The sequence below is a fragment of the Ammospiza caudacuta genome, chromosome 21 (genome assembly GCF_027887145.1).
Source record: "Ammospiza caudacuta isolate bAmmCau1 chromosome 21, bAmmCau1.pri, whole genome shotgun sequence".
Lineage (NCBI taxonomy): Eukaryota > Metazoa > Chordata > Aves > Passeriformes > Passerellidae > Ammospiza > Ammospiza caudacuta.
Window position 1 is genome coordinate 4,476,515 of NC_080613.1, and position 24,834 is coordinate 4,501,348.

Below are 24,834 nucleotides of genomic sequence, written 5' to 3' on the forward strand. Positions count from 1 at the left end.
GGAGATGGCTGCACTTCAGGGATGTTTTTGGAGGTGACTTGGGCTGCACAGTCATGATCAGAGTTTGCAAAACACAGATTTACTGCAGCCATTGTGCAGAAGGGACATTCTGCTCCTGTCCTGAATTTGATGGCTGAAGCAAAGCATTTCTTTGCTGCCCTTTAATCATTTTCTGGACAGCCAGGATGTCACTGCTTTGCCTGCTGGCCTTTCTTGTAATTTTACAAGCTGATACCATCAAGGTGTTGCTTGCAGTTCCCCTGAAGCAAAGGTTTCTTCAAGTGCAGCCTCCCACCCTTCATGCCTCCGTTGGGAAAGAGGTGCAAGGAGGTGATAGCTTATTGACCAGTCCCTGTAAAAGGCACCAGACTCTTGTTCCTCTGCTCCTGCTGCCCTGGGAGATTTTGATTTGGCTAATCAAATGGGCATCAGCTGCTCTAGCAGCAGCAAGTTTTGCTGGATGGACTCTTATGTAATATAATAATGGGGAAGTCCTTTCTTGTCAGCTACAGAATAAAAAATAAGATTGTGTGTTTGCATTGTATATTTTATTCAACAAGTCTGAGAAAACCTGAATATACCTTAGCCTCTCTCAGTCTCCTTACCATAGGGAAATTCAGGAGAAATTCCTTGCCAGGATTTGTTACTTACAGTGTAAGCTGCCTCCTGTGCAAATGATTATTATTTTGGACTGGACAGAGAAATGGCAGGATGTCACTGTCACCCAGTCTCACAGCAGTGCCAGTGAAGATCCATAGCTCACACTGGGAGGCCAAGTTCCCAATGTGCAGGTGGTCAGAAAAAGCCAGAAATGTGCAAGAGCTGTGTGCTTAGAGCCAGCTCCTGCTTTGGGTGTCTGTCCCCACGGCCAGGGGACAAAAGGACAGCCAGGAGCAGCTGTCCAGGGGGAGCAGGGAGGGGGAGGCAGGAGTTCACATTTAAGGGATTTGTGAAACAAAGAAGATTTAAATTGTGATTTCTGCCGAGCCTCTTGAGCTCAAGAAAGGCATATTGGTGTGTCTGCTCTGATGAGCTGTATGAATAGCTGTTTGTTTAGCCAGCCATTATATGCATTGTTTTACAGTTAGCATTTCTTGCCCTTTATTCATCACCTTTTCTGTGCTCTCTGTGTCTTGTGTCTCCTGCTTTCTCCCCCTTCCTCAGCAGGCCTCCTATGCTGCCTCTTCTTTCTCCTCTGTCTCCTACTGTGTCCAGCAACCTAAAGTGCCCTTCAGCCCCGAGGACTGCGCTGCCACTCAGGGCCTCACTATGTCAGTCTCTAACTCCTTTCTCAGCAGGCACAGCTCCTTTCCTGTGCACTCGGTGAGTTCTGAGCTCTGCAACACGTGGGTATTGTCTGACTGCTCTGCCAGTTCCTTGCTTGGCCTCTCAGGTGAACCTGGAGGTTCCTTTGGGGGCTTTTGAACTCCTCCTGTAGTCACCGGGCAGGTGGGAGAAACGGTGTGTGAATCTCACCAAGTGTAACTCTCACCAAGTGTAATCCTCCCAAAGTGTAAATCTCACCAGGTGTAACTCACTCTGCCCAGGTGTAACTCACTCTGCCCAGGTGTAACTCTGCCCAAGTGTAACTCTGCCCAAGTGTAACTCTCCCCCAGGTGTAACTGCCCAGATGTAACTCTCCCCTAGGTGTAACTCACTCTGCCCAGGTGTAACTCTTCCCCAGGTGTAACTCTGCCCCTTCAGGTGTGACTCTCCCCAAAGCGTAACTCTGCCCAGGTGTAACTCATTCTTTCCCAGGTGTAACTCACTCTGCCCAGGTGTAACTCTTCCCCAGGTGTAGCTCTCCCCTAGGTGTAACTCTGCCCAGGTGTAACTCTCACCAAATGTTCACCTTGGTGAGATTTACACACTTTTCACCGAGTGAAGCCAGGGGAGGTGTGTCTTTCTCTCCACGCTGACATTTGTGGCAGGGGACTCAGGAGCAGAGCTGGCCTGTGTGCCCAGCACACTCCTGTGTGCCCCGGGCTGCACGTTGGAGCTGCAAAGCCTTTTTGTCCCATTGCATGATGCCACTGATGTGGATGAGTCAATTAAAGGCTGCTCTGTGAGCCTGGCCTTGGGAGAAATAACAAGATGCTGTCCCCAAAATCCATGGATTTAATCAAAGATGTGGAACAGGGGCTGCAGCTCCTTTATTTAATTTTTTTCTAGAAAACAGCCCCTGCTAGATCTTCCATCTCATTTTTGCCTGTCTGCTTCTCTTCACATCTCCATGGTCCCAAACAAGCTCAGTTTGCTTGTATGATGAGCAGGGTTTTCTCTCCTACAGCACTTGTGAGCAGCCTGAAGAGAAAATGACAGGAGGAGCTGGAAATCATTCAAATCAAAATAGTATTAGAGCACTGCTTAAATCTCTGATCAGCTGCTTAAATTAAATTGTAGTAATAACAAAGTGTTAATATAATGAAATTAAATTCAACCATGGGATTCCACCAGCTCATCAGTGTGGGGCTCATTTTCATGTAACACTATGTGGTTATGCTCTGATTGCCATGTGATGACAATTGAGAATACACTATTTTTTGACAGTGACCTGGATGTTTAGTAAATTAGGCTTCTCCTGGAGAAGAAATTATCAGGCAAGACTTGAGGAGATTCCGAAGTGTTCAATTAGTTTAATATGAAATGTTTGAAAACAGTATCCTCCCACTGTGCCACTGCTATCTCCCCATTTCAGCACTTACTCATTCTTTAAAAATCAGTGATAATCACTGGTCCAAAGAAGAAGAAAGTATTCAAGTGCTTTACAAGTAGAGCTACTTCACAAGGCATGAAAGAAAGCTTTTGGCTTCCACTTGTGTGAGAGAGAGCACTATCACAGCTTTGCTGCACAGATGAAAAGGCTGAGGGGTGGCAAGGTTACTCTTTGCATAAATTCGTGGTAAACAGTTCTGAAATTTGAAGTAAAAGTCCTGAATTGTACAGCTCTCTTGCTTGGTAGTGGTCCTTGCTAGCAAAACATGGAACTGTAGGACTAGTTAAAAGTGCTTGACTATTTTTGATTTAATTGGGAGGCTATAAATATGATTCTATAATGTTCTAAAAATACGTGGGCACTTTGATTTTAAAAAGTGTCCTTGTTGGATTAAATGGTTACTACCTATTAAATTGCTCTGACCCATTCTCATCTTACTTTGGACTACATTACTGTGAATATATTATTTTAAGAAATGTTAAAACTTCATTAAAAAATCCTTACTCATTTTTGCAGGGATTTGGTGAGGGATAAGATAAATGGCTGGGGCAGTGAGGAACAATGAGAACGATGAGACAGGGCACTGTCAAATGAAATAAGCTGAATTATAAATGGTGATTTTTCCATTAGTACCTTTAAATTAGGGTCATTTCATAGTTTCTCATTATCTGGTCTACTTTTTCACAGCCAAAAATGAGATTTTCACTATGAAAGTGTCTCTGAGCTGCAGAGTACCAATGTCCTGACCCATGTAATGCCATAACCACAGTTTATCCTGTTTCCCCTATCCCTAATAAGACAGAGGTGTGAAACAGCTGTGGGGTTTGGATCCCTCCCAGGGTGACACCCACCCTCCACCAGCCCTGGAGGAGCAGAGCAGCCCCTCCTGCAATCTGCCCCAGGAGGTTTCAGGAGATGCCACCAGGAGCAATTCAGCATGCTGCTCTGCTCCTCGTGTCCTCTTGCCTTCGTTTCTCCTCTTTCCCTAGAGAAAGGGCACTGGTGAACAATAAACCTGGCAAAAATCAGCATTATCTGCCACCAGCCCCAGTGAGGAGCCAGTGCCAGGGAGAGAACACCTTTCAGACACTGCCAGCTGAGCATTTGGCCTCTTGTGTACCCAGGTAGCAGCAGTGGCTATCAGATCTGCTAAAATTATATGTCTCCTACATATTGTTATTCATTCTGCACAGGAAGCAGAAACCTCCTTGGATCAATAGCAGGAAGTCTGAGCTGCTGAACTCGATGGCTGTCCCCTGCCCCAGTGTCAGCAGGGCCCTGCAAGTGCAGCCAGTTTGCAGAGAGTGCCCTGTGCTTTTTCCCTTCCCTTGCCTGCAGGTGCAGCCACTTTTCAGAAAGTGCCCTGTGCTTTTTTTCCATCCCTGGAGCCTGGCTAGGGAGAGCTCAGGAGTCACTCCCAGGGAGGACCTGTCCCTGTCCCCATCTGTTCACATGCCACGTGTTGCTTTTAAGGGTTTTCCTTTCATTTCTTTTCTCTTTCTTTTTTTTCCCCCCAACTCCAACTTAAGACATTTTGATTATATTAATTGTCTTTAATTTGTTCTGTTTAAAAAAAATAAATTATTTTGTTTTGATGTAGCTTACTTAAATTGGCCCTGGCATTAACAAAGTGGGAGGAAATGTGGGAACAGAGCCATGAACTTACCACTGTGAGGGTGACTCTTGCAATATTTTCTTCTGAGCCAGCACCACACTCTGCTTGTTATCCCCTTAGCTCCTTGCTGCAGGTGAAGGATTAGTGCCTTACTCCTGATTTACATGGCTTAACAAGACTGTTTTCAGACAGCAGAAAAGAGGTGAAGTTGTTGAGAGCATCTTTTAATTTTTAATGGATGAATTTTTCCAGAGCCCTGACTCCTTTCTCTGCAGTCAGCTCTGCAGGGGCTGCTGCAGCCCAGCTGCCACCACTGCTCTGTCAGCCCACTAATTGTGCTTTTCCCTCCTTTGCAGGAAATTGTGTCAGAGGTAATAGCTTTTACTGGATAGAGGCAGATCTTGAGCAACTGGATCAGACCTCATAGGTTTGGCAAGTGGAGCTGTTTTTTATCCCAGTGTGACTCGTGTCTGGCCTCTGTGCCAGCAGGGCTTGTGTTGGTGGTGTGGGCTGGTGCTTTAAGGAGCTGCATCATGTTCCCCATCCCATGGACACTGAGCCATTAAACCCCACACTGGGGGGACAGCTGGATTGTGCTGTCAAGAATCATTCAAGGGATTCCCACCTCTTTTGGAAGTTCTGAGCAGTGGGGAAGGAGGTTTGCAACAAGAAGCATCATCCTTGCTTATGGTGGGCAGTAGTTTCTCTCCAGCTGATCGCTCCCTCCCTCCTTGTGAGCGCAGAGCTGCTGTCCCTTGGTTCAATCCATCCTTGTGCTGTTTGCTTGGAAATGGGTGGGCAGGTATCCCAGCAGCAGCAGCAGTAATCAGATCTTGAAATCTCATTACTTCCTGGCAGCTGGAGAGCTCTGCACTGCTGGAGGAAATACCCAGTGAGGAGCTCCACTGCTGCCCACCCACCCTTGGTGGCTGCAGGAACTCCTGTGGAAGCTTTTCCTCACTGAAACAAGGAGCAGTTGTACCTCCAAGGCATGTACATGCCATTAGTGGAAATTTGGCTGCATCCCTCACTGTGGAAAAATAAGTTGCCTTTCTCAGAATGTTGGGTTTTTTCTTATGTTTTCTTTTTAATTAAGGAATATTTCCAGTAATTACCATTAACCAACTGGCTGTCAGATTGCAGCACAAGTGATTCCCTTGTGAAAGCTACAGTTCAGTGCTTCTGTTCTCACTTGTTCTCACCATTCTTGAGCAAATTGAGCAAGTGCACAGAAAATTCACAGCAACTGTTCTTCTTTCTTGTGTGTGTGCTAACGTATGTTCAGGAAAAGGGGGGTCAGATAAGTGATTAAAGGCGTGCATGACACAGCCATGTGCTTCCCACATTTTCCCTGCCTGGTTCCCATTCCTGGAGCTCACTCCCAGCCTGCAGCACACACCAGGCTCTGCCTCAGCAGAATCTGAGCTCTTTTCATTCCCATGGTGGGAGCCTCAGTCAGACCATGGCTGGGAAGTCATAACGTGTGTGCTCCTTTCTGTCCTGAGGTTTTCACTCCTTAATTTGGAGCAGAGGGAAGGGGGATTGAAAAGATTTGCATCCCTTTAACCAGCTGCTCTGACTTAGGTATTGTTTTGCTTTTCCTGTTTAGCATTCCTTCTGTGTTTGTGTTCATTTCCACTGCCTGTGGCAGGCTTGGACATTGGTATTAATAGTGCTGTTGCCTGCTGGCATCACTGGATCCTCTGGGGTGGTAAAAACCTCTTCCTCTGGGGGTTTTATACATTTTCCTTGCAGTTGGAACCCTGCAGGTCTCTGTAGGTCTTGCTGACCAGTCCCATGTTGACTGCACAGGCCACACACCCCATGTTTTTTGTGTGATTGATCTTTGAGAAGTTTTGTCTTGGCTCCAGACTCTGTCTTTTCCTGATCTGCCATCTTGATCTGGGGGCTTTGTCCACAAGCTAAAGAGTTGATGCTGGAGCTGCAACTGAATTGAATTCTGATATTTTCCAAAGAGGGATGTGTGACAGCATGGTTAATAAATCTTACAAATGTTTTCTTCCCCTGCTGCCCCCTTATTTGTTCTGTTGCAAAGATGTGCAAGAATCTCTCCTCCACAAGGAAAAGTTTGGATTTTGTGTTTTCTTGTGCAGAAGCCAGGAGACACAAGAATCCCCATCCATCCCTGCACTGTGGTAACCATCAGTTAAAACCAGGGAGGTCAGCTCTGCAGCCAGGTCAGAGGCCTTGCTGAGAAGCATTCCAGGCTGGGGAGTTGCTGCCTTTCCTGTGGCAGTGCTTGAAGCCATTCTGTTGGCAGCTTGTGTTTCCAGCCATTCATTGCAGGAGCATTTCCTTCCTCATTAGCAAAAGTACCTGGAAGCCCAGCATTGTGTTACGAGATAGGAAGTCTTTTCAAATAGTTGTCTGTGCAATTATATTCTTAGAGCCTAATGACTTTGCAACACCCAGTATTTTGTGAACATAATTCTGTACTGTTACAATTTGGGCATCCAGTTCTGGCCCGCTGCCCACATAGTTCCCTTAATAACATTAGCAGGGGAGATCTGAAAGATTGATCCTTTCCTCTGATAGCTTCTTACTTTGGGAGGTGATGCTCTACCTGGTCTGGGAGTGTCTGGCAGGATGGCAGATGAATTTGGCAGAAGTCCATAGGGTAACTGAGAAGGCTGTGCTTAAAAGGTAAAAACTGTGTCTGCTGATGCTGCAGATGCTCTGTCAGCCATATAATTGAATTCAGCTTTGGATTTGGGCTGGAGGCTGCTGTAACTTGGACCCACTGACTCTCTGCGTGTATACCCTGTCAGCTGTGGTCAGCCATGCCTGGTGAGTGTGAAGAAGCATCTCTCCTGAAATAAGTTTAAATGGAAAAAAGGGCTTATCTCCTGCCATCTAATCCAAATAAACAGCCAGAATGTCACTGACCTCTGGGACATCCTGGAACAAGGCTTCTAATGACGGAAAGCTGTTCTGAAATATTCACAGTCGCAAAAAATCAAAGGCAGCAAATTGAAAAGGTTGAAAGATGCTGTCTCTGGGAATCCTCTGTGTCACAGTGTGTGGTAAATGTTCAGGGTTTGCTTCCTGCTGCTCCCAGGAGATGAGGCTGCTCCCAGCTCAAAGCTGCCTTTGTGCAAGCACTTCCCGAGTGGCAGAGAGGTTTTTATAAAAACCAGTGCCCTGGTGAGAGGAGAGGGAGCTCCCTCTTCTCCCTGTCTCGGCTGTTTGCTGTCACAGGTCAGAGTTATTCATGCTGGGAGCTTCTTCTGGTCCTGTGGTGGGAGCTGGCAGTGTGGCCAGAGTTTGGGGACAGGAGAGCATCCTTTCCCTGTTTTGTAGCTTTCCCAGAAATCACTTCACTTAAAGCAGAGCCATGGAGTAGGAGGTTGTGTCCGTGGAGCCACAACTGACTGACCCTGCAGGAAACCTCTGAGAAGCTGATGAAAGCAAGCCCTGATTTGTTTCCAAGATAAACTGTTGCCTCTTGGGGGGGAGCACTAAAGGATGGCTTGTTTCCTTGTGACACTTGTGTTGAATGGACTGTCCCCTCCCCAAAGAAGTATTTATTTTAGAGGATGACAAGGCTTCCAGGAGATGGACAACACCCAGATCCCATGGAAGCCATGGCTGGAATTCCTGGGGCAGCTGCTGGCTGGGCTGGGTCAGACTGGGGAGCAGCAGGAATGGGTGCCATATGGACATCATCTCCACTGCTGGGTGGGATTCTTTTCCCTTTGAAAAGTATGCTTCAGTCTTGGCTCTTGGCCCAGCACGGCTGCATAGCTGGAATTCCAGAGCTGCTTGCAGGCTCCGGAGGAAGGAGGGGGCTCCCTGGCTCCCTTTCTACAAGATGCAACTTTACAACAAGATTGGAAGTTGAGAGCAGGCTGGCTAATTAATGCCAGCACACCAAAGGCTTCTCTGCACTGTTCCCTTTGTTAACAGCATGCTGAGAGCCTGTCTGCATCCTTAAATGATTGTTCATGGATCACGTAATGAAGATTAATGCATTTTCATGGCTACCTGGGCCTTAAGCTGGCATTCTCAACATACCTCATGCCAAGAAGTTGTTCTGAAGGTGTATTATGAGACCAGGGAGAGAGAAGCATACAGTGATTGTCAATACTGACTTATCTGCATTCAAACTTCTAAAATTTCTTCAATGTTATGTTATATTTAGGTCTAAATTGCCTTCAAATTAGGATTAATGTGTGTGAGACTCCTCGAGGCAGGAGCTGTACAAATGTTCCTGCCCCAGAAGCAGTAACTCATGTCCCTGAGCTGCTGGTCCAGGCTGCAGAGCCTGCCCTGAGCTAACCCTGCCAGCACCTCACGCAGGGCTTGTCCCAGAGTGACTTGGCTGAGCGCAGGCATTTCCTTTCTCTGCTGCCCTGCGTGAGCTCCAGTGCTGCTTTGCAGAGCCTGCCTTTTCCTCTGGGTTCAGCAGGTCAGGGACAAAGCCCCCTGGACCTCCTGGGTGGAAGATGTCCATCAAGTACAAAGTGAAGGGCATCGTGTGCCGCCCGTGTCATGTGGGTGCAGGAAATCCAGCAATGGGGGAGCTGGCACTGAGCTTTGCTGGAGCTAATTATTTCCTCTGCAGGAGCAAAGCATCTTCTTATCAGCACAGCAGTTTTTTGAGAGCTTTCTTGAGCTGTTGAGCAGTGGTTTTGGGGTCTAGGCTGGGACTTGGGGTGATCATGGGAATATTAGTGCCAGTGAGATCATGAAATAGCAGGCAGGCAGAATGGATCTGCTGAGCCAAGGTGATGTCATGAGCCCGGCGTCTTACGAGGGATTTAGTGGTTTGTGCCATGCAAGTGAAAATGAATAAATGTAGAGCATTTATCCAGGCAGAAGGTAAATACAGAGATTAGAGTTGTCATTGTTACTGAGGCAGCTCCAAAAGCTGACAGTGTCCCTGGAGCCAGCGCTGCTCATCCGGAAAGAAATGGGCAGGAAGAGAGAGGAGCCTGTCCTAGAGCCAGTCTCCTTTTAGCCACAGGCACATGGAGGGGATTTGCATTTTAATTATTTTTTTCAGTAGTCTTTTAAGCTCTCTTTCCAAAGCATCCCCCTCCTCTCCTCTGTATTATGGCCTGCAATTTGTTTTGGGCCCTGAGAATACACCCAGAGCACTGCTGGACTCCACACAAGGCACAAGGCACAGGCACTCAAGGATTAAGGTGGTGGAAGGTAAAGCCTAATCATTGACCTTTACATTTCCTTTCCTTTGTAGTGGAAAAGCTTTTTTGACCGGGCTTCTGGCCTGAGGCTGTTATCAGTTTAAATTTTTAAGCCCACATGTTTCCTAGGTAGAAACAAAAATACCACTGCTGAGCTGGGTACTGCTGCTGGCGCTCAGGTGATGGACTGAGCTTTGCTTTTTCTTACCTGCTCAACTCTCCTGAGAAAATGTAGCCTGAATTCTCCAATTCCTGCCTTTGATTCCCTTTCTTTCTGCATCACAGTGGTGTCACTTTTCAGCCTGGTTTGAGCAAGTTGTGTCAGTGCTTCCTGAGAACTCTGTGCTGCAGCAGATCCCTCAATGGAGCAGCACCACAACTTTGTTCCAGCCTGGGGTTTTTTTGGATGATGTGATTCTTCTTTCAGTCCACTTGACTATGACCAGCTTTGCAAGTTTTAAAATAAACTCCTCTCCAGCAGATTTAGCTTTTTTTTTAATGATAGTCAGCTTTGTTTTGGACTTACCCTGATGGCAAATCTTACTAGCACCAGATGTTAAAAGACAGAGGGTTGCTCTTGTTTTTCTTGGCACAATATATTCCCACTGCACCCTGTTTAATATTATCTGAACAGTAATCTGATGATTAGGAGAGATAGTGAAATAAAGCTTTACGCAGATGATCTCTTTTCATCTCTTCAGCTGACTCTTCAAGGCACTGCATTAAAGGATTGGTTTGATAAGGAATTCATCACTCCTGAGGGCAATTACCATTTTTGCTCCCTGTTTTTCACGAATGGGAAGGAGTAGCAGCATAATCTCCTTTATCCTTCAGTGTAACTTTGAAGGCAGTATCCAGCCACTCCTCCCTGGGAGCTGTGTGTTCTGGAACAGACTTGACACAGTAGCTGTTAAATTACAGGGCTGGAGCAAAAAGCATCTTAAATTTGGATCCTGTGGAAAATCCCAGAAAAGCAATAAGCACTTGAAGTAGTTTTCTCTATGTAGATACTTCAGCATGCTCAGAGTTGTGCTTTCTGTGTGCCTTCTGAGCTATCCAGGTTTTCCCTTGCCTAGCAAAGGCTGGATACCTGCAGCTCACACCTTGCTGCTCACTTTCCCTCTGTGAGATGAGCAGCCAGGCTGCTGTTGGTGCAAGAACAGCCAGGAAAAGCCTGGCTGATGTATCCCAGGTAGCAATTCCTGCTCTAGTGTGTGGATCCTGAAATAGTGCTGCCTGTGTTAGAAATGTCTTGTGCTGTCACTGCTATGCTGCTGCCAATCTAATTACTTTTTCTTTTGTCTGTCTCTTTCCTTTCCCCATCTTCCTTGGTTTTTTTTTTTTTTTTTTGTGTTGTGTCTCTGCATCCTGCAGTACAAATCCGTGTTTAGGTCCTACTCCCAGGACTTTGTGCCTCACAACCAAGTCTCCATACCTCCTTTCCTCTCTTCTACCTCCTCCTCCTGCTCCACTCCGCCTTTCCCGCCCGTCCACGTGTCCCAGAGCCCCGACCTAGCGGTGCCCGCTGCAGCCAGCCAGTCACCCAGCACTGTGGATGTGCCAAACTCCTCTTCTCAGGAGAGCAGCTTTAATGGGAGTGCTCCTGTCTGCCTTCCTTCTGAATCCTCTTTCACTGATTCTCTCCAGACGCCTTCGGTGAGACCATCCAAAGGGACGATGATAACGCGCCTTCACGCAAGGCTGCCTTTGTTTGTTGGGGTTTTTCTTTCCAAAGAAAATGTCTCTTGTATTAATACATGCTAAATTGTGGTCTGGTCTGGTTTCCAAATGTGTGTGGATTGAAGAGAGGAAATTTCATATAAAAATGGACAGCCTCAGCAGGTTTTAGAAAATGTTACACAGATATAGGAAACACAAAATGTCAAATGCTGGTGAAGGGGAGAGTTGGCTGTAGCTTCCTGCAATTGTAAGATCAAGCTGAGGGAGGTAAAGGAGTGTTCTCTGAGGTTGGTAGTTACTAAATACAGGCTCCTAACAGCAGTTCACATCCTGCAGTTGCCACCTGCTCCCTCCTGAGTCACCAGGAGCAGTGGGTCCAGTCCAGCTCTGTCTCTCCTGTGCATAAAGCCTATTGTTCTCTCCAGGTTCCTGCTCTTCCCAGTCCCCATCAGCCCCAGCTGTGTGCTTGGTGGCAGGTTGTCACATGTTGGTGAAGTGAGGCTAACACTGTTCCCACTCTGCTAGTTTGAGGTCCCAGATCCCTTTGCACATCACTGAGCAGGTCTGTCCATTACAGATACTTTTTTGAACACCTCATTTTCAAGACAGTTCCTCTTTCGTCCGCTGCGAAGCCGAGAGTTGATGGGATTAGAGCTGTCAGCACAGGGCATGCTAGTGCTGCCTCTCTGCCAAGTTTGGAAGAGGGTCACTGATTGCAGAGTAAATGTGCAGCTTTTCACGCTTTGGATGTGACCTTGCTTTGCATCTTCCTTGCACCGGGTCCGTGTTATATCCCAGCAGGCCTCGAGTTTGGTGTGTTCTGGTCTGATGGGTCTAGTCCATGCTTGTAGCCTAGTTTGGGGGATACCTTTGATGCCCATGGGGCTGAGGGCTGGTCTGCACTCAGCAGGGCTGCCCTGGCTAGGACAGGAGCTCTGTGTCCAGCTCTGAACATTCTGCTTCCAGCACCTTGAAATCCTCCCGCTGCACCTTGGCACTGTCACCTGGAGCCCACAGCTCTTGCAAAGCAGTGCCTGCTGCTGCCCAGGGCCTTCAGGATAGTCCTCCAGAGCCAGAAATAATGATCCCCAGGCTGGTGCAGCCTCAGTGGCCACAGAGACAGAGAACAGCTCCGAGGGAGGTGACAGCAGCTGCCAGGGCAGTTCTGCTCCCAGGTTCTGTCTGCCACAAAGCACTGGTGGGGGGCACCATCACGTATCTCCTTTCATCCTGTCTCCCTCAGAGTGAAAACGCCAGTGAGGAGGCTGGTGAGGGTGAATATGTCAATCTGTATTCCTCTGGCCAGAGCAACGGGGAACTCCCAGGCTCTGAAGGAGTAAGTAAAGCCCGAGAGGGGCTGCCCTGCCCGGTGCATGCGGCTGCACGGGGCTCCTCTGCACACCCTGTCTGTCCCTCTGCTGCCCCAGCCATCCCTCTGCTTGCCCACTGCTGGCTGCAGGCCTGGGGGCCCTCTTGGTGCAGGTGCAGAGCAGGAGATGCTTTTGGGGTGATGCTGAGTCCTGGCAGGAGTCAGGGATGGCTTCTCCTGCTTCGCTGCTGTTTGGAGCTGCTTGCGTGGAGTTTCCTTGCAGAGAGCTGCACCCTGAGCCATCCTGGGGCCACATCTTTTCTTGTAACTGCTTTGCCTTCCCTATTTAATACAGAAAGCCTTCTGCACTAAATACTTATTTTTCCCCTCACTGTTTGGTTGCAGAGTGAATGATTGATTTAGCATTGTACTCACACGCTGTTTCTTCCTTTACCCAAGCCTTGTATCTTAGATATTTCCTAGAGGAGCCAGGGCGTTTTCCTTTCCAGGGAGGTCCCATCTTCCTGTTGGGTCATAGGAAGCTGGCAGCAGTGTGTGGTGATCCTTTTGCCTGCCCTCCTCTTGGAAGGCACATCTCCTGCAGGATGTGTCCAAGACGTTTATCCATGGTGGTGTTAAATACGCCAAGAGATAGTGCTCCCATCACTTCCCCTCAGGAGACACATCTGGGCAGGCCCATCCTTTTGGGCAGCTCTGAGCAGTTTCTCAACTTTGAAGCAAAGGGCTTTACACAGATAGAGTCTGGAAAAATCCTGCAGACCCTAAGGAAGCCAGGCTCAGCAGGGTGTTTCCATGCTGGGTGGTTTCAGTCCTGTCTGTTCACCAGGTTTGCATTTCCAGGCTTCACTCTGCATGATGTTAAATAATTCTGAACTCTGACACTTTTGGATTAATATTCCCATTTGCTGTTCATGGCTATTTGTCTCCTTAATAAATGGCTAATTTAAAATGCTGTATCTTTGCTCTGAGCTCTCTACCTGCTGTTCCATGCCGCGGGTTCAGCTGGTTCTGCTTTTCTGCATTAGCCTCATTTCCACAGCCCTGAGTCGTGGAGTGGAAACCTTGCATCATTGCAAAACCTCTTGTGATGGGAGAGGAGGGAGGTAGGGAGCAGTGAGCATCCACCCCTGAGGCAGGGGGGCTGTGGTCAGGAGGGGAACTGAAACTGGAGAGCTTCGAGCTGATTGTGTCTGTTTGGATTAAAGCAGGAGGCAAAGTGTATTTCAACAGGAAGGGCTGGAGGAAAAATAAAAGGTCATGAGAGGGTTAAAATCCAAGACAACAGCTGACTTATGTTGTAACTTTCAGCATCATTTCACAATGTTAAAAGCAAACAGTACTAATTACACTAGTCTCCAGAGATGGTCCCAAATTTCCTGTCTGATTAACTTCTGTGTTTTCCTGGCATTTGGCATTAACTTGCATCAATCTTTAACTGCTCTGTAGGAATTTACAGTAAAGGGCCATTTAGAGGCAGGCAGACTGTAAATGCAAGGCTGGCTGGGCTCAAGGACCCCGTGTAATGATGAAAAACTCCTTTCTCTTGGCAGGAATCTCCCCCTGTCAAAGATGGCCCCTCCAAAGACTCGTCTTTGAACAGCAGTGCCATGGGCAAGGAGGGCAAAGATGGTGCTGAAAGGTGAGCCTTGACCCCTGGTGTCCTCCTTCCATGTTCAAAGGGTGCAGAGCCCCACAATCCCCTCTGCCAAGCCATCCTTGGGCTGCCTGGTGTGCCCTAACCCTCCTCCATGTTGTCTAAACCTTTAAGCCCACTTGATGGGATCCTGAATGAGGAGAACCCTGGCTGGATGTCCTTGCTGAGCTCAAGGAGCCCCTGGGGTTAATGCAGCCTGTGTTGGCATCCTCAGTCCATGTCAGTGGCTGTGCTGTCCCTGACACTGGCTGCTCCCTCCTGCTTCCAGGGAAATGTGTGAGAAGAATCTGTATTTGCTGTTTGGAATCATCTTCCAGAGGGAAATTTCTTCCTAACCCTGCTAGTTAGAGGCTGGCTGAGGCCCTGGAGCAGGAGGCTTTATATCCCTGCTAATGCTCTTAGCTGTCATTTGCCTATGTAAATGAAGAGGTGCAAGCTGGAACAGATGGGCTTCAGGAGGAGTGGAGTGAGTGCTTCCCTGCTGCTCGAGATTGCTCTGCAATTGCATTTCTAAAGCAAAAACAGAGAGCAGCAGTTGATTTGTGTGTGACAGTCAACTTCCCTCCCCCATTTTCCTGCAGTTGGTTTGAGGGTTTTAATCCCTGCAGTGAAGGAGACAGCACAAGAGTGCTCTGCAGAGCTCACTATCTGCCCAAAATACTGACTGGTGGATTTTGGCCTGGGGAAAGCTCTGAGGAACATAAGTACTTTGGTTTGGGTTTTTTTAGAAATACAGGCACAGAGAGGACATGTCCTGGCACAAAAGCACCAGCCTTTGGGGGTAGGAATGACCAAAAACATGGTCATGATTTTCTGCTCTATTTTCCCTGTCATCTCCCCTTGTCTCAGCACAGCAGGTGATGAGCTGACTAAGATGTGCATGAGGAGAGTGTGCTCAGTCTCTGTACACTTGAGGAAGGGCTTAGATTTGTGTGCACTAAAAATTTGGTGGATTAAGGAGACATGGAATTGTGTACTTATAGTAAAATCCTGTCTGCCAGAAATGCAGACTGACAAGTGTTCACATCCTGAAGGTTTATCTTTCTCTTTTTCAAGAGATGCACAAAACAACAGAGTTAGAGAGAGACATTTGGGCTTGTTTGCAAAAGATTTACCTCCAGAGTGTCTGTGTACTTACTGTCATTTGGTGAAGGTTATTTCCCATTTCTTTGTCACAGGCAGCCACAGTCACCAGATGCTTTGGAGTCATCACAGCTGGAGGAAGAGGTAGATGAGCTGTCCCTTATTGACCACAGTGAAATCATGTCTAGATTAACACTGAAGCAAGAGGTAGGTGCATTCAGGGTTTGTTTGGTTTACTCTGAGTTGAAATCTGATTGTCTGTGTGCACAAACAAGGCATCAGCCTTTATTAGATAGGAAAAACTAGGTTGCAGCAGAAGTGGGGTGTGTGTGAAGGCTGCTGTTCAAGTATGAGGTGCTGGTACAGGCAGGGAGCACCAGCAGTGAGGGAGAGTTTAACAGAATGTGAGATGTCTCCCTAAAAATCAGCTTATCCTGTGCCCTTTTCCCAGTGTGCCTCTTCCCTCTTCAGCCTCTGACAGTCTGAAATGAATCACTGAGAGCCTGAGCACAATCCATGCTGGTGGGGGTGATGGTGCTGGCCTTCCTCTCTGAGGGCAGGCTCAGCAGGTGAATGAGCAGGACATGATGTGGAAAAGCAGCCAAGGAGTTGTGTCTGTGTTTGAGAAATGGCGGGGGAACCTTGTGAAGCTCACAGACTGTCAGGGGGCTTGGCTGGAAAACACAGAATGGATCATTTACTGCCACTTCAGGGGTGTTCTTTGGTCAGCTGAGATGTGCAGGAGACAGTGAGAAGCTTTTACATGTTCTCTAAGTAGTATTTCATGAGTCTTGCCAGAGAGTCACCTGAAAAATTCACATCTGCTCCTGGCTGTAATTCATGTTTCACTGTTTTCCACATTGAAAAGCTAAAGACATTCCTAGGGGAAGACAGACACAACTCCAGCCTCCTCTGATTGATTGTTTCCTTTAAAAAACATATTAAAATCAGTGATTTCTGAACATTTGTGACTAGCAGATCTGTGTCTTAGTGTCCTTTTTCTTTCTTTTCTTTTTGATCTACGTGTTTGAAGCAGTATAGAGCTGTCACTGGGATCTGCTTCCTGCAGTGTGGGAACTGCTGGCTGAGTCCTGGATCAGTTTTGCATATTTTGAGTTGTGAAATGCAGTAGCTAGAGGAAAGATGTGTTTTAGAGAGTGATAATGCAGGGGTCAAGCAATTAGCAGGGCTGTTTTCTTCTGCCAGTTATTGGATCATTTCAGGTGACCTCTGGCCAAATGGCTCCAGATTAGGGCATTAACTGCTGGGTTTTGATGTTCCAGGAGCATGCAAGCTGGATGCATGACCTCCCACCCCAGAGCCACTGTGCTACGTGATCCTGCACTCTGAGGCAGCTCACACAGTGCTGCTGCCCTGCTCATGGGAGGATTTGTGGCATTTCTGGGCAGAAGGTTCAGCCTTCCCTGAGCTGCACAACCTGGCCTTAGGGAGACCCTGAGTGAGGATCGGCCCAGCTCCTCCTCTGGGGCACCAAATGCTCTGTGCAGATTCCAGGATTATCTCAGCACTGAGCTCCATGTCCCATCTTGTGCTGCCAGCAGTGCCAGGAACACTTTGTGTGCTGCCAGTTGTTGCTGAGCTGGAGTCTCAGCCATGTTAAACCAGGCCTGAGGGAGCTTGGGCCGTGCCTGACGTGGTTGTGTTGCCATTGCAGGGGGATGATGGGCCAGATGTCCGAGGTGGATCTGGGGACATTCTCTTGGTGCACGCCACAGAGACCGACAGGAAAGGTAGGTGGGGCTCAGGGCACGGCCTGGCACGGCCTGGCATGGCGTGGCACGGCCTGGCACGGCCTGGCACGGCCTGGCACGGCTCTGGCTGCCTCTCCTCTGCCCACTGACAGCTGGGCTGGGGGAGTCTGCAGGGATCCCCTGAGCCTGGGGGGTTGTGTTTATCTCTGGGAGATGGAGGTAAGCTGGATAAGCCCCTGGTGGTTCCATTTAGCAGCAGGGATGGGATTAACTCCCCCCCAGCCCTTGCCTGGATCTGGCACAGCAGTGACAGTGCTGTGTTGTGTCCCTGTACCTGCTGAGCTGGGCCACTGCCTCCTGTGAGAGCAGGTGTGACCAGCCTGGATCTTGTTTCCAGAGGTGCCCCTCGTCCTTTGAATTTCAGGGCAGTGGTGCTGTAGGAGTTATGGAATGGTTGTGGCATCAAAGCAGGAAAAAGGGATATTGGTTTGGGTCTGATGGCACTGGGAGGCTGCCCAGGTGCTGCTCTGCTGACACCCTGTATTTTCAATTTACTGTGCCACCTCCTGTCTCACTCTGTACCACTTGTGTCCTGGCAGCCACCCAGACCAGTTCAGAGAGGGAATCCACAGTACAAAAGATGTGGGGGAGGAGAAGGTACATTAGCAACCCTGAGCTCCAGATTTGTTAAAACCCCTCTTCATCTGCCCAAACCCAGGCACCACACACATGAGGCAGCTCCTTTCCAAGACCTGTGGCAAAGACAGCCTTTGCAGTGTTTCCAGAGAATTATTTGAACCTGCCAAACACATTTGTGCTGATGGCCTTAACCAGGATTGATCTCCTTATCTCCTGGGAGGCAAAGCACTAACCTCTGAATCGCTCAGTGCTCAGTTTAGAGGTTGATAGTCAAAGGGGAAATATCTTTCATGTACATTTTTAAATGACAGGGGTTTTACTGTAGCATAAGATGTTTGCAATTACTTACCAGCACCATTCAGCTAGCCAGAAAATCCTTCCCCTGACAGCTGTGTTTCCCAGTCTGCACGGGCATAGAATGCAGGCAGAAAGGACCAAAGATAGGAACACACCAGAGAGGAGGAGGCAGTTGATTGTGCCAAGGCTGGAAATGTATATTAAAGAAAAGTCTAAATGAGATGGTGGAAATACCCTTATAAACATGCTGAAAGTGGGATAGAGAAATTTCTAAACTTCTTGTTCTCTGGAATAAGCATGACCACAAAAAACTCCCCTACTGTTCCTGCTGAAACACAGCTGCCTGGTGAGGGGGTGAGTGCTGGACCTGCAGTTCATGAACAGGGGGCTCTGAGGGCTCTGCAAGCAGTGGGGTGAGAGCTGTGGGGAAGCCAGAGCAGGATTTAACGTGCCCAGTGGTGCAGCTGTGCAGAGCTGGGGCAGGGGACAGTTCCAGTGCCTGAGCTCAGCCTGCCAAGCCAGGGCTGAATGGAGCACAGAGGAATTTGTGCTATACTAACCCACTGCCTGGGTGACTGAGAGGGTTAATGAATTAAGCTTACAATGAGAAGAATTCCAGGCTTGTAAATCAATCAGCCAAAGGCACAGAGGGGTAGAGTTAAGAGGCTTTCCTTTAAAGATGAATTTCTTGGCAGCTTCAAGTGCCAGAGCAGACCAGCTGTATTACCTCACGTGTCCTTTTGGGCAGATGGGAACCCAGAATAAATGTAACTCCACGCCCTGCTGCATGATGCTTCTTGTCCATTTGAGTTTTCTGAAAAAGCTAAATGGCATAAGGGATAAAGAGAGACCTGCGGTCTTCAGGAATAAAATCCCTGGTCAGTTGAGTGCTCACAGCCACACACACTTGCTGTGAGTGCAGGGTTGGGGCTGGACAAGGCCTGGTGTGAGCACCCAGGCTCTGTTGTCTGTCACCCAGAGGCAGCAGCACTCCTAATTTCAGGGCAGGAGGAAGGTGAGGTTCCTGCCAAGAGGAACAGTGCAGGTAGAGAGGCAGAGCTCTCCCTCTGTGCCCTGCTCCTTCCGCCTCCCAGCAGTGGCTGTTGCAGCACGTGCCTGTGGGGTGATGCCTGCTCTGGCTGGGACAAGCCCTGCGTGTGCAGCCCAGCCTGGGCAGGCACAGCAGGAGCTCTTGCCCTGTCTGCCCCTGGTGCAGAGCTCCTGGCAGGGCACAGTGCCATCCCCTGCACACCCTGCCCCTGGTGCAGAGCTCCTGGCAGGGCACAGTGCCATCCCCTGGTGCAGTGCCCCTGGTGCAGAGCTCCTGGCAGGGCACAGTGCCATCCCCTGCACACCCTGCCCCTGGTGCAGAGCTCCTGGCAGGGCACAGTGCCATCCCCTGGTGCAGTGCCCCTGGTGCAGAGCTCCTGGCAGGGCACAGTGCCATCCCCTGCACACCCTGCCCCTGGTGCAGAGCTCCTGGCAGGGCACAGTGCCATCCCCTGCTGCCCTGCCCTGCTCTGTGCTGCCCCTAATCCCCAGTGCTGCCATTTTGGCACTCCTGTCCACAGGGATCAGGCATTGGCACTGCAAGTGCTCTGCAGTCCTCACCTGACATCTGCATTCCTGTTTGCAATTTGTGCTTCCATTCCATTCCATCCATGATAATGCCCAGAGCCTTTGCAATTCCAGGCCCTGCAGCACCTTGTCCTGCAGGTGGATCAGCACAGGCTGTGTGCACCCATCTGTGTTGGGGCAGCATCAGTTTTTGTAGTGCAATTTGCTTTTCTTTCGGCTGGAAATAATCTTGTAAATCAGTGTAATCTTCTATTTACACTGTCCTGGGATGGATTTCGTGGAACTCAGAAAGGGCAGAGGATCTGCAGCCCCACAGCATGTGCTGAAACACATATGTTCCTCATTGGGAGGGCAGAGTGACCTGCCTGAGCCCCAAAGACAGAGCAGGCATCACCTCTTGCCATCAGATCTTCTTTTTTAAGCATCCCCAAGGTCTGAACTACGTTTTTCCCTGACACATTATTGGTAGCTCCTGTCCCACAAGCAGGTGATTTTCACTGACCCTTTTATGAGGCACAAGCCCGAGTGGGAGCCAGGGCCAGCCCGGTGGGGACAGGGCAGTGTCACTGCTGCTCCTGTGCCAAAGGGTCCATCTGCTGGTAAGGACCAAGAGCACAGCGTTCCTGGGAAGTTCACTCACACCAAAATGTGTCCCTGTCCTCCTCTGTATATCTGCATTCAACCTCACAAGGAGCTCCTTTTTCTGAAAGCAGAGTTGACTGAAGCTTTTTTGCTTTTTCCCCCAGATCTGGTGCTGTACTGTGAAGCCTTTCTGACCACATACAGGACATTTATTACCCCTGAAGAGCTCATCAAGAAGCTGCAGTACAGATATCCTTTTATCAGAGGCAGTTGACTCCCATCAGGAGTCAGAGCTGGATGGTCAGTGTGGAGAGAGCTGGTGGCAGGGTTTTGGTCAAAAGCCTGCTGGCAGCATGGTCAGGGATGTGCTGGCCCTGGTGTGTCCCAGGCAGGAATCCCTTCACCTCCACTCTCTCCAGTGGGAATTGCTGCAGGGCAGGTCCAGTCACAGTGGATACTGGACCTGAGTTGTCTCCTGAGGGGTCCTGGCAGGGTAGAGGAGCAATTCAGATTTTTGTGTGTCACTGGGGAAATGTGTTTTATTTGGGACATCTCATTTGTGGAGTGGGGACCAGAGAACCTTCTGCCTTCCAGAGGAGCCGTGGGTATTCCCTGCATGGGAAAGTGTAGTTTAATATTAGACATGATTAAACCATCAAGGCTTTCTCTCTCTTACTGCAATAAACTCAGCCCTGAAGATGCTCTTGGCCTCCCAGCCCTGAGCTGAGCTTGTGCCTGGTAACCCTGATGTGCAGGGTGAGCATTCCTGGCAGAGGATGGAGAGGGGCTCTCCCTGAGCACCCTGCTGCCTTTCCTTGCCCCTGGCTCTGTTCCCTGCCAGCAGAGCAGGGCAGGCTCTGGCCCTGGTGGCCCTGGTGGCCCTGGTGGCCCTGGTGGCCCTGGTGGCTGTGGCTCTGTGCAGCCACGTCAGAGGGAGCCTGACGTCACCGTGTCCTGCTGCAGCTCGTCAGTGCCATCTGCAGCAGAGCTGCTGCTCTGGATCAGCAGCCAGGGACACAGCACGGCTCAGCCAGGTGACAGTCCTGCCTGGGCTACCCCTGCCAGTGCTGCCTTACTGATAACCTTGCTCTCAGTCCCTTTGTCCACCTGGCAGAAGGTTTTTCAGCCTGTGCTGTCGCCCCTGTCACTGTCCTTGCAGCAGATTGGGCAGCCAGGAAGGTGGAGGTGACATCTGAGATCTGTTGAGAGCAGATGTCACAGACCAGTGGGGGAGATCACTGTGGGGAATTGCTGCTCATTAAATGCCACCTTAGAGAGAACAATTTCAGGGTACACCTGCTCTCAGCTCTGTGAGGTGTCAGTTCCTCCTCACACCCCTGCTACCAGCAGCTGGTGTCAGTTTAATGCCATCTCAGTGTCCCTTATCTCCTGGAAATCAAGCACCAGTTTCCATCAGGACAGAACAGTGTTCTAGTGTGGGTGCCCCATCCCTGGCAGTGTCCAAGGCAAGGCTGGATGGAGCTCTGAGCAACCTGGGGCAGTGGAAGGTGTCCCTGCCCGTGGTAGGGAGTGGAACTGGATGATTATTAAGGTCCTTTCACCCCAAATCATTCAATGATTTTATGATTCCTTGGGGCAGTTGGGAATTGCACTGATGCTGATGGGGCTACACTGAGTTAATTCTTTAATTTACAACCAACATATGAGAAGTTTTGCCACTTCCCGGACACGTTCAAGAAGAGAGTCAGTAAGAACACCTTCTTTGTGCTGGTGAGAGTGGTGGATGAGCTGTGGTGAGTTCCTTTCTTCATTTTGGGATGCAGGGTCAGTAACTCACAGAAACCTGGCAGCTGGGGAAATGTGGGTTTTAGGGAAGATGCATTTTTTTAACCTAATCTGTAATGACAGCTGAAATCCCCCAACCCTGACCAGTGGGACACCTGTAATGCTGAACTCTGTTGGAAGAACAGATTGTTCCTGTGTGTCCTAAATGGGTCAGTGGTTTGAAAATAACAAATAAAAGGAGAATCTCTGGGAAAGAAAGAGCTGGGAAGAAGAGAAATTTCTGTTGGTAGGAAAGAGCAATGAGACTCAGTACAGATACAAACCCCAGAGCTCAGTGTCTCAGCTCTGATGCCTTTCATGCATTTTAAACCTTCCTCCCAGCTTGGTGGAGTTGACAGAGGAGATCCTCAAGCTGCTGATGGACCTGGTGTTCAGGCTGGTGTGCAGTGGGGAGCTGAGCCTGGCCAGGGTGCTGCGCAAGAACATCCTGGATAAGGTGGATCAGAAGAAAATGCTGAGCTACGCCAACTCCATCAAACCTCTCGCAGCCAGAGGGGTGGCAGCCAGGTGAGGAGAGGTGTCTGTGACCATACCTGTGTCCTCTGAGAGCCAGGGCACCCCTTCCCTGGGAACACAAGAGTTTTCCTCAGTTCAAAATACAAGAAAGATAAGAAAACAGGTCACATTTGCTGAGCCTTGGTACTTCCTGGTTGTTTTCCACAGGCCAGGGACACTGCATGATTTCCACAGCCATGAAATAGCTGAGCAGCTGACCCTGCTGGATGCTGAACTCTTCTATAAAATCGAGGTACAGAGATGAGGATGGGCTGAGGGCAGTGGGAGGGTTTGGACCTTCTGCCAGCTCTCCCAGACACCTGCTGGACTGTAGGACACAGCTGATCTTGTGCCAGCAAGGGCCTGTGAGCACAGGCTGCAGCTGGGAATCTTGGGGAGGAAATCCCATTTTAATGTGTGGTATTTTCACTACCCTCTCCTCTCCTTCCTTGCCAGATTCCAGAAGTTCTGCTTTGGGCAAAGGAACAAAATGAAGAGAAGAGCCCCAACCTGACACAGTTCACAGAGCACTTTAATAACATGTCCTACTGGTAAGGAGCTCAGAACATGGCACTGAACTGTGCCTAACTTCCAATGCCTTGCAAATATTCCAAGTATTTCTCATAGACTTGGGTTCCTTTGTTACAAATGGGATAATGTGTATTTTTGGCCAGGAAATAGATGCAGAGCACTCATCTAAGGCCCCAGAGCACAGCAGAAATAAAATAAGGAGGGTCTTGTAATACAGAGGAATTAATTATCAATATCACTGAGCTCTTGAAACAAACATTCCCCTTGCAAATAAAGGCCCTCTGTGACAGTATCCTGTCTTTGCTGTGGGTTAGAGTGCTCCATTTAAGTTTGAGGTATTGTGAACTTTTTTGCATTGGCCCATCCCTATTAGTGATCAGCTTTCTTAATGAAACAAGAGGAAATCTGATCTCTGCTTAAGCAGGTTTATCTTTTATTCTGTCTGTTCTTCCAGGGTCCGTTCAATAATTATGCTACAAGAGAAAGCCCAGGACCGAGAGAGGCTGCTCCTTAAATTTATAAAGATTATGAAGGTACCAGTTTGTTTTTTCCTGTGAATCACACACACACTGCTGTCTAAAGGGGCAGGGGAGTGGGGCCCTCTGCTTGGTAGAGCTGTTTGATGCTAGAAGGCTTTTCAGAGCTCTCAAGTAACTGGAATATTCTCCCTCTTGACAGCACTTACGAAAGCTGAATAATTTTAATTCCTATCTGGCCATTCTTTCTGCACTGGATTCTGCACCCATCCGAAGGCTGGAGTGGCAGAAGCAAACCTCAGAGGTGAGGAGCAGTGGGGCCTGTGGGCTTTGGGGTAGGCTGAGTGTGGTTATGTGTGAAAGAGCTGAGTGGTTTTACATCCCAGCAGTGTCCCAGGGCGCAGGGATGGTGGATAACTCCTCTCCAGTGGGTAAAATGCCACAGTGCTGGAAGCCTTCAGTGTGGCTGGGCATTCTGACAGCTGCAGGAGTGCCAGCACAGTCACAGGGGACAACAGCCTCCTCCTCCTCCTCCTCCTCCTCCTGCAGCCCAAGGCTGGGGGTGGCTGAAGGCAGCAATGCGAACACCCCAGGGTTGGGCTGAGTAAATCAGCTGGAGGTGTTTGCAGCATGGCATTACCTCCCTGCTCTGTGTGGCTCTCAGGGGGGAGGTGACAGGGAGAATGGCTTTGCAGCAGGGGTGTCAGCAGGGGATTTGTGTGCTGCAGGGCCTGGCTGAGTACTGCACCCTGATCGACAGCTCCTCGTCCTTCCGCGCCTACCGAGCGGCCCTGGCCGACGTGGATCCCCCCTGCATCCCCTACCTGTGAGTGCAGCTCCTCCCCTGACACTGCTCTGCACATTCAAATGCCTCCTTCAGGGATTTCTCAGCAGCTGCTGCTGAGCTCAGCCTTTGCCTTTTGCCCAGCCCCTGGGGTAAAGCAGCACCGTGCCACATCAGCCCATGGGTGCTCTCTGGAGCAGTTTGGCTGGGGGTGTTTGCATCTCAACACCTTTGGATCTGCTGCTGGGGAGTGTTTCCCTCTGGATAAGGTTGCCATTCTGGTGGCAGTGGGAGGCTGTTGGATTTTGTTGGGCTGCCCTTTGTGACTAACCTCTGTGTCTGTTTGCCTTCTCCCTTGGCCTGATGCCCCTTTCCCTCTTTCAGAGGCCTGATTCTGCAGGACCTGACCTTTGTCCATCTGGGAAACCCTGATTACATTGACAGCAAAGTGAACTTTTCCAAGCGCTGGCAGCAGTTTAACATCCTGGACAGCATGAGGTGCTTCCAGCAAGTGTAAGTGCAGCAGTGGGGCTCAGAGGTGGGGACTGGGGCTTGGACATGGGAGCCCCTGGGCAAGGAGAAGGGAATCTAAAGGGGAAGGGAGTTGGAAGGAGAGCTGAGAGCAACAGGGCTCTAATCAGGCTCCTTCCCTCTCTAGGTTAGATAAACATTGTAAGGGCATTTTTCT

General features: G+C 49.3%; 1 protein-coding gene across 1 annotated transcript in view; it reads left to right on the forward strand.

Moving 5' to 3' along the window:
• Positions 1-24,834, forward strand: part of RAPGEF1 (Rap guanine nucleotide exchange factor 1) — an 84,761-nt gene that overhangs the window by 56,079 nt on the left and 3,848 nt on the right. The window contains exons 11-25 of the mRNA XM_058818087.1: positions 1,165-1,323; positions 10,874-11,155; positions 12,423-12,515; positions 14,060-14,148; positions 15,342-15,453; positions 16,922-16,997; positions 20,219-20,303; positions 21,716-21,808; positions 22,182-22,367; positions 22,524-22,608; positions 22,812-22,906; positions 23,341-23,419; positions 23,565-23,666; positions 24,091-24,188; positions 24,531-24,659. Of these exons, the coding sequence (XP_058674070.1) occupies positions 1,165-1,323; positions 10,874-11,155; positions 12,423-12,515; positions 14,060-14,148; positions 15,342-15,453; positions 16,922-16,997; positions 20,219-20,303; positions 21,716-21,808; positions 22,182-22,367; positions 22,524-22,608; positions 22,812-22,906; positions 23,341-23,419; positions 23,565-23,666; positions 24,091-24,188; positions 24,531-24,659 (1,763 nt within the window). The remainder of the gene's footprint in view (positions 1-1,164; positions 1,324-10,873; positions 11,156-12,422; positions 12,516-14,059; positions 14,149-15,341; positions 15,454-16,921; positions 16,998-20,218; positions 20,304-21,715; positions 21,809-22,181; positions 22,368-22,523; positions 22,609-22,811; positions 22,907-23,340; positions 23,420-23,564; positions 23,667-24,090; positions 24,189-24,530; positions 24,660-24,834) is intronic.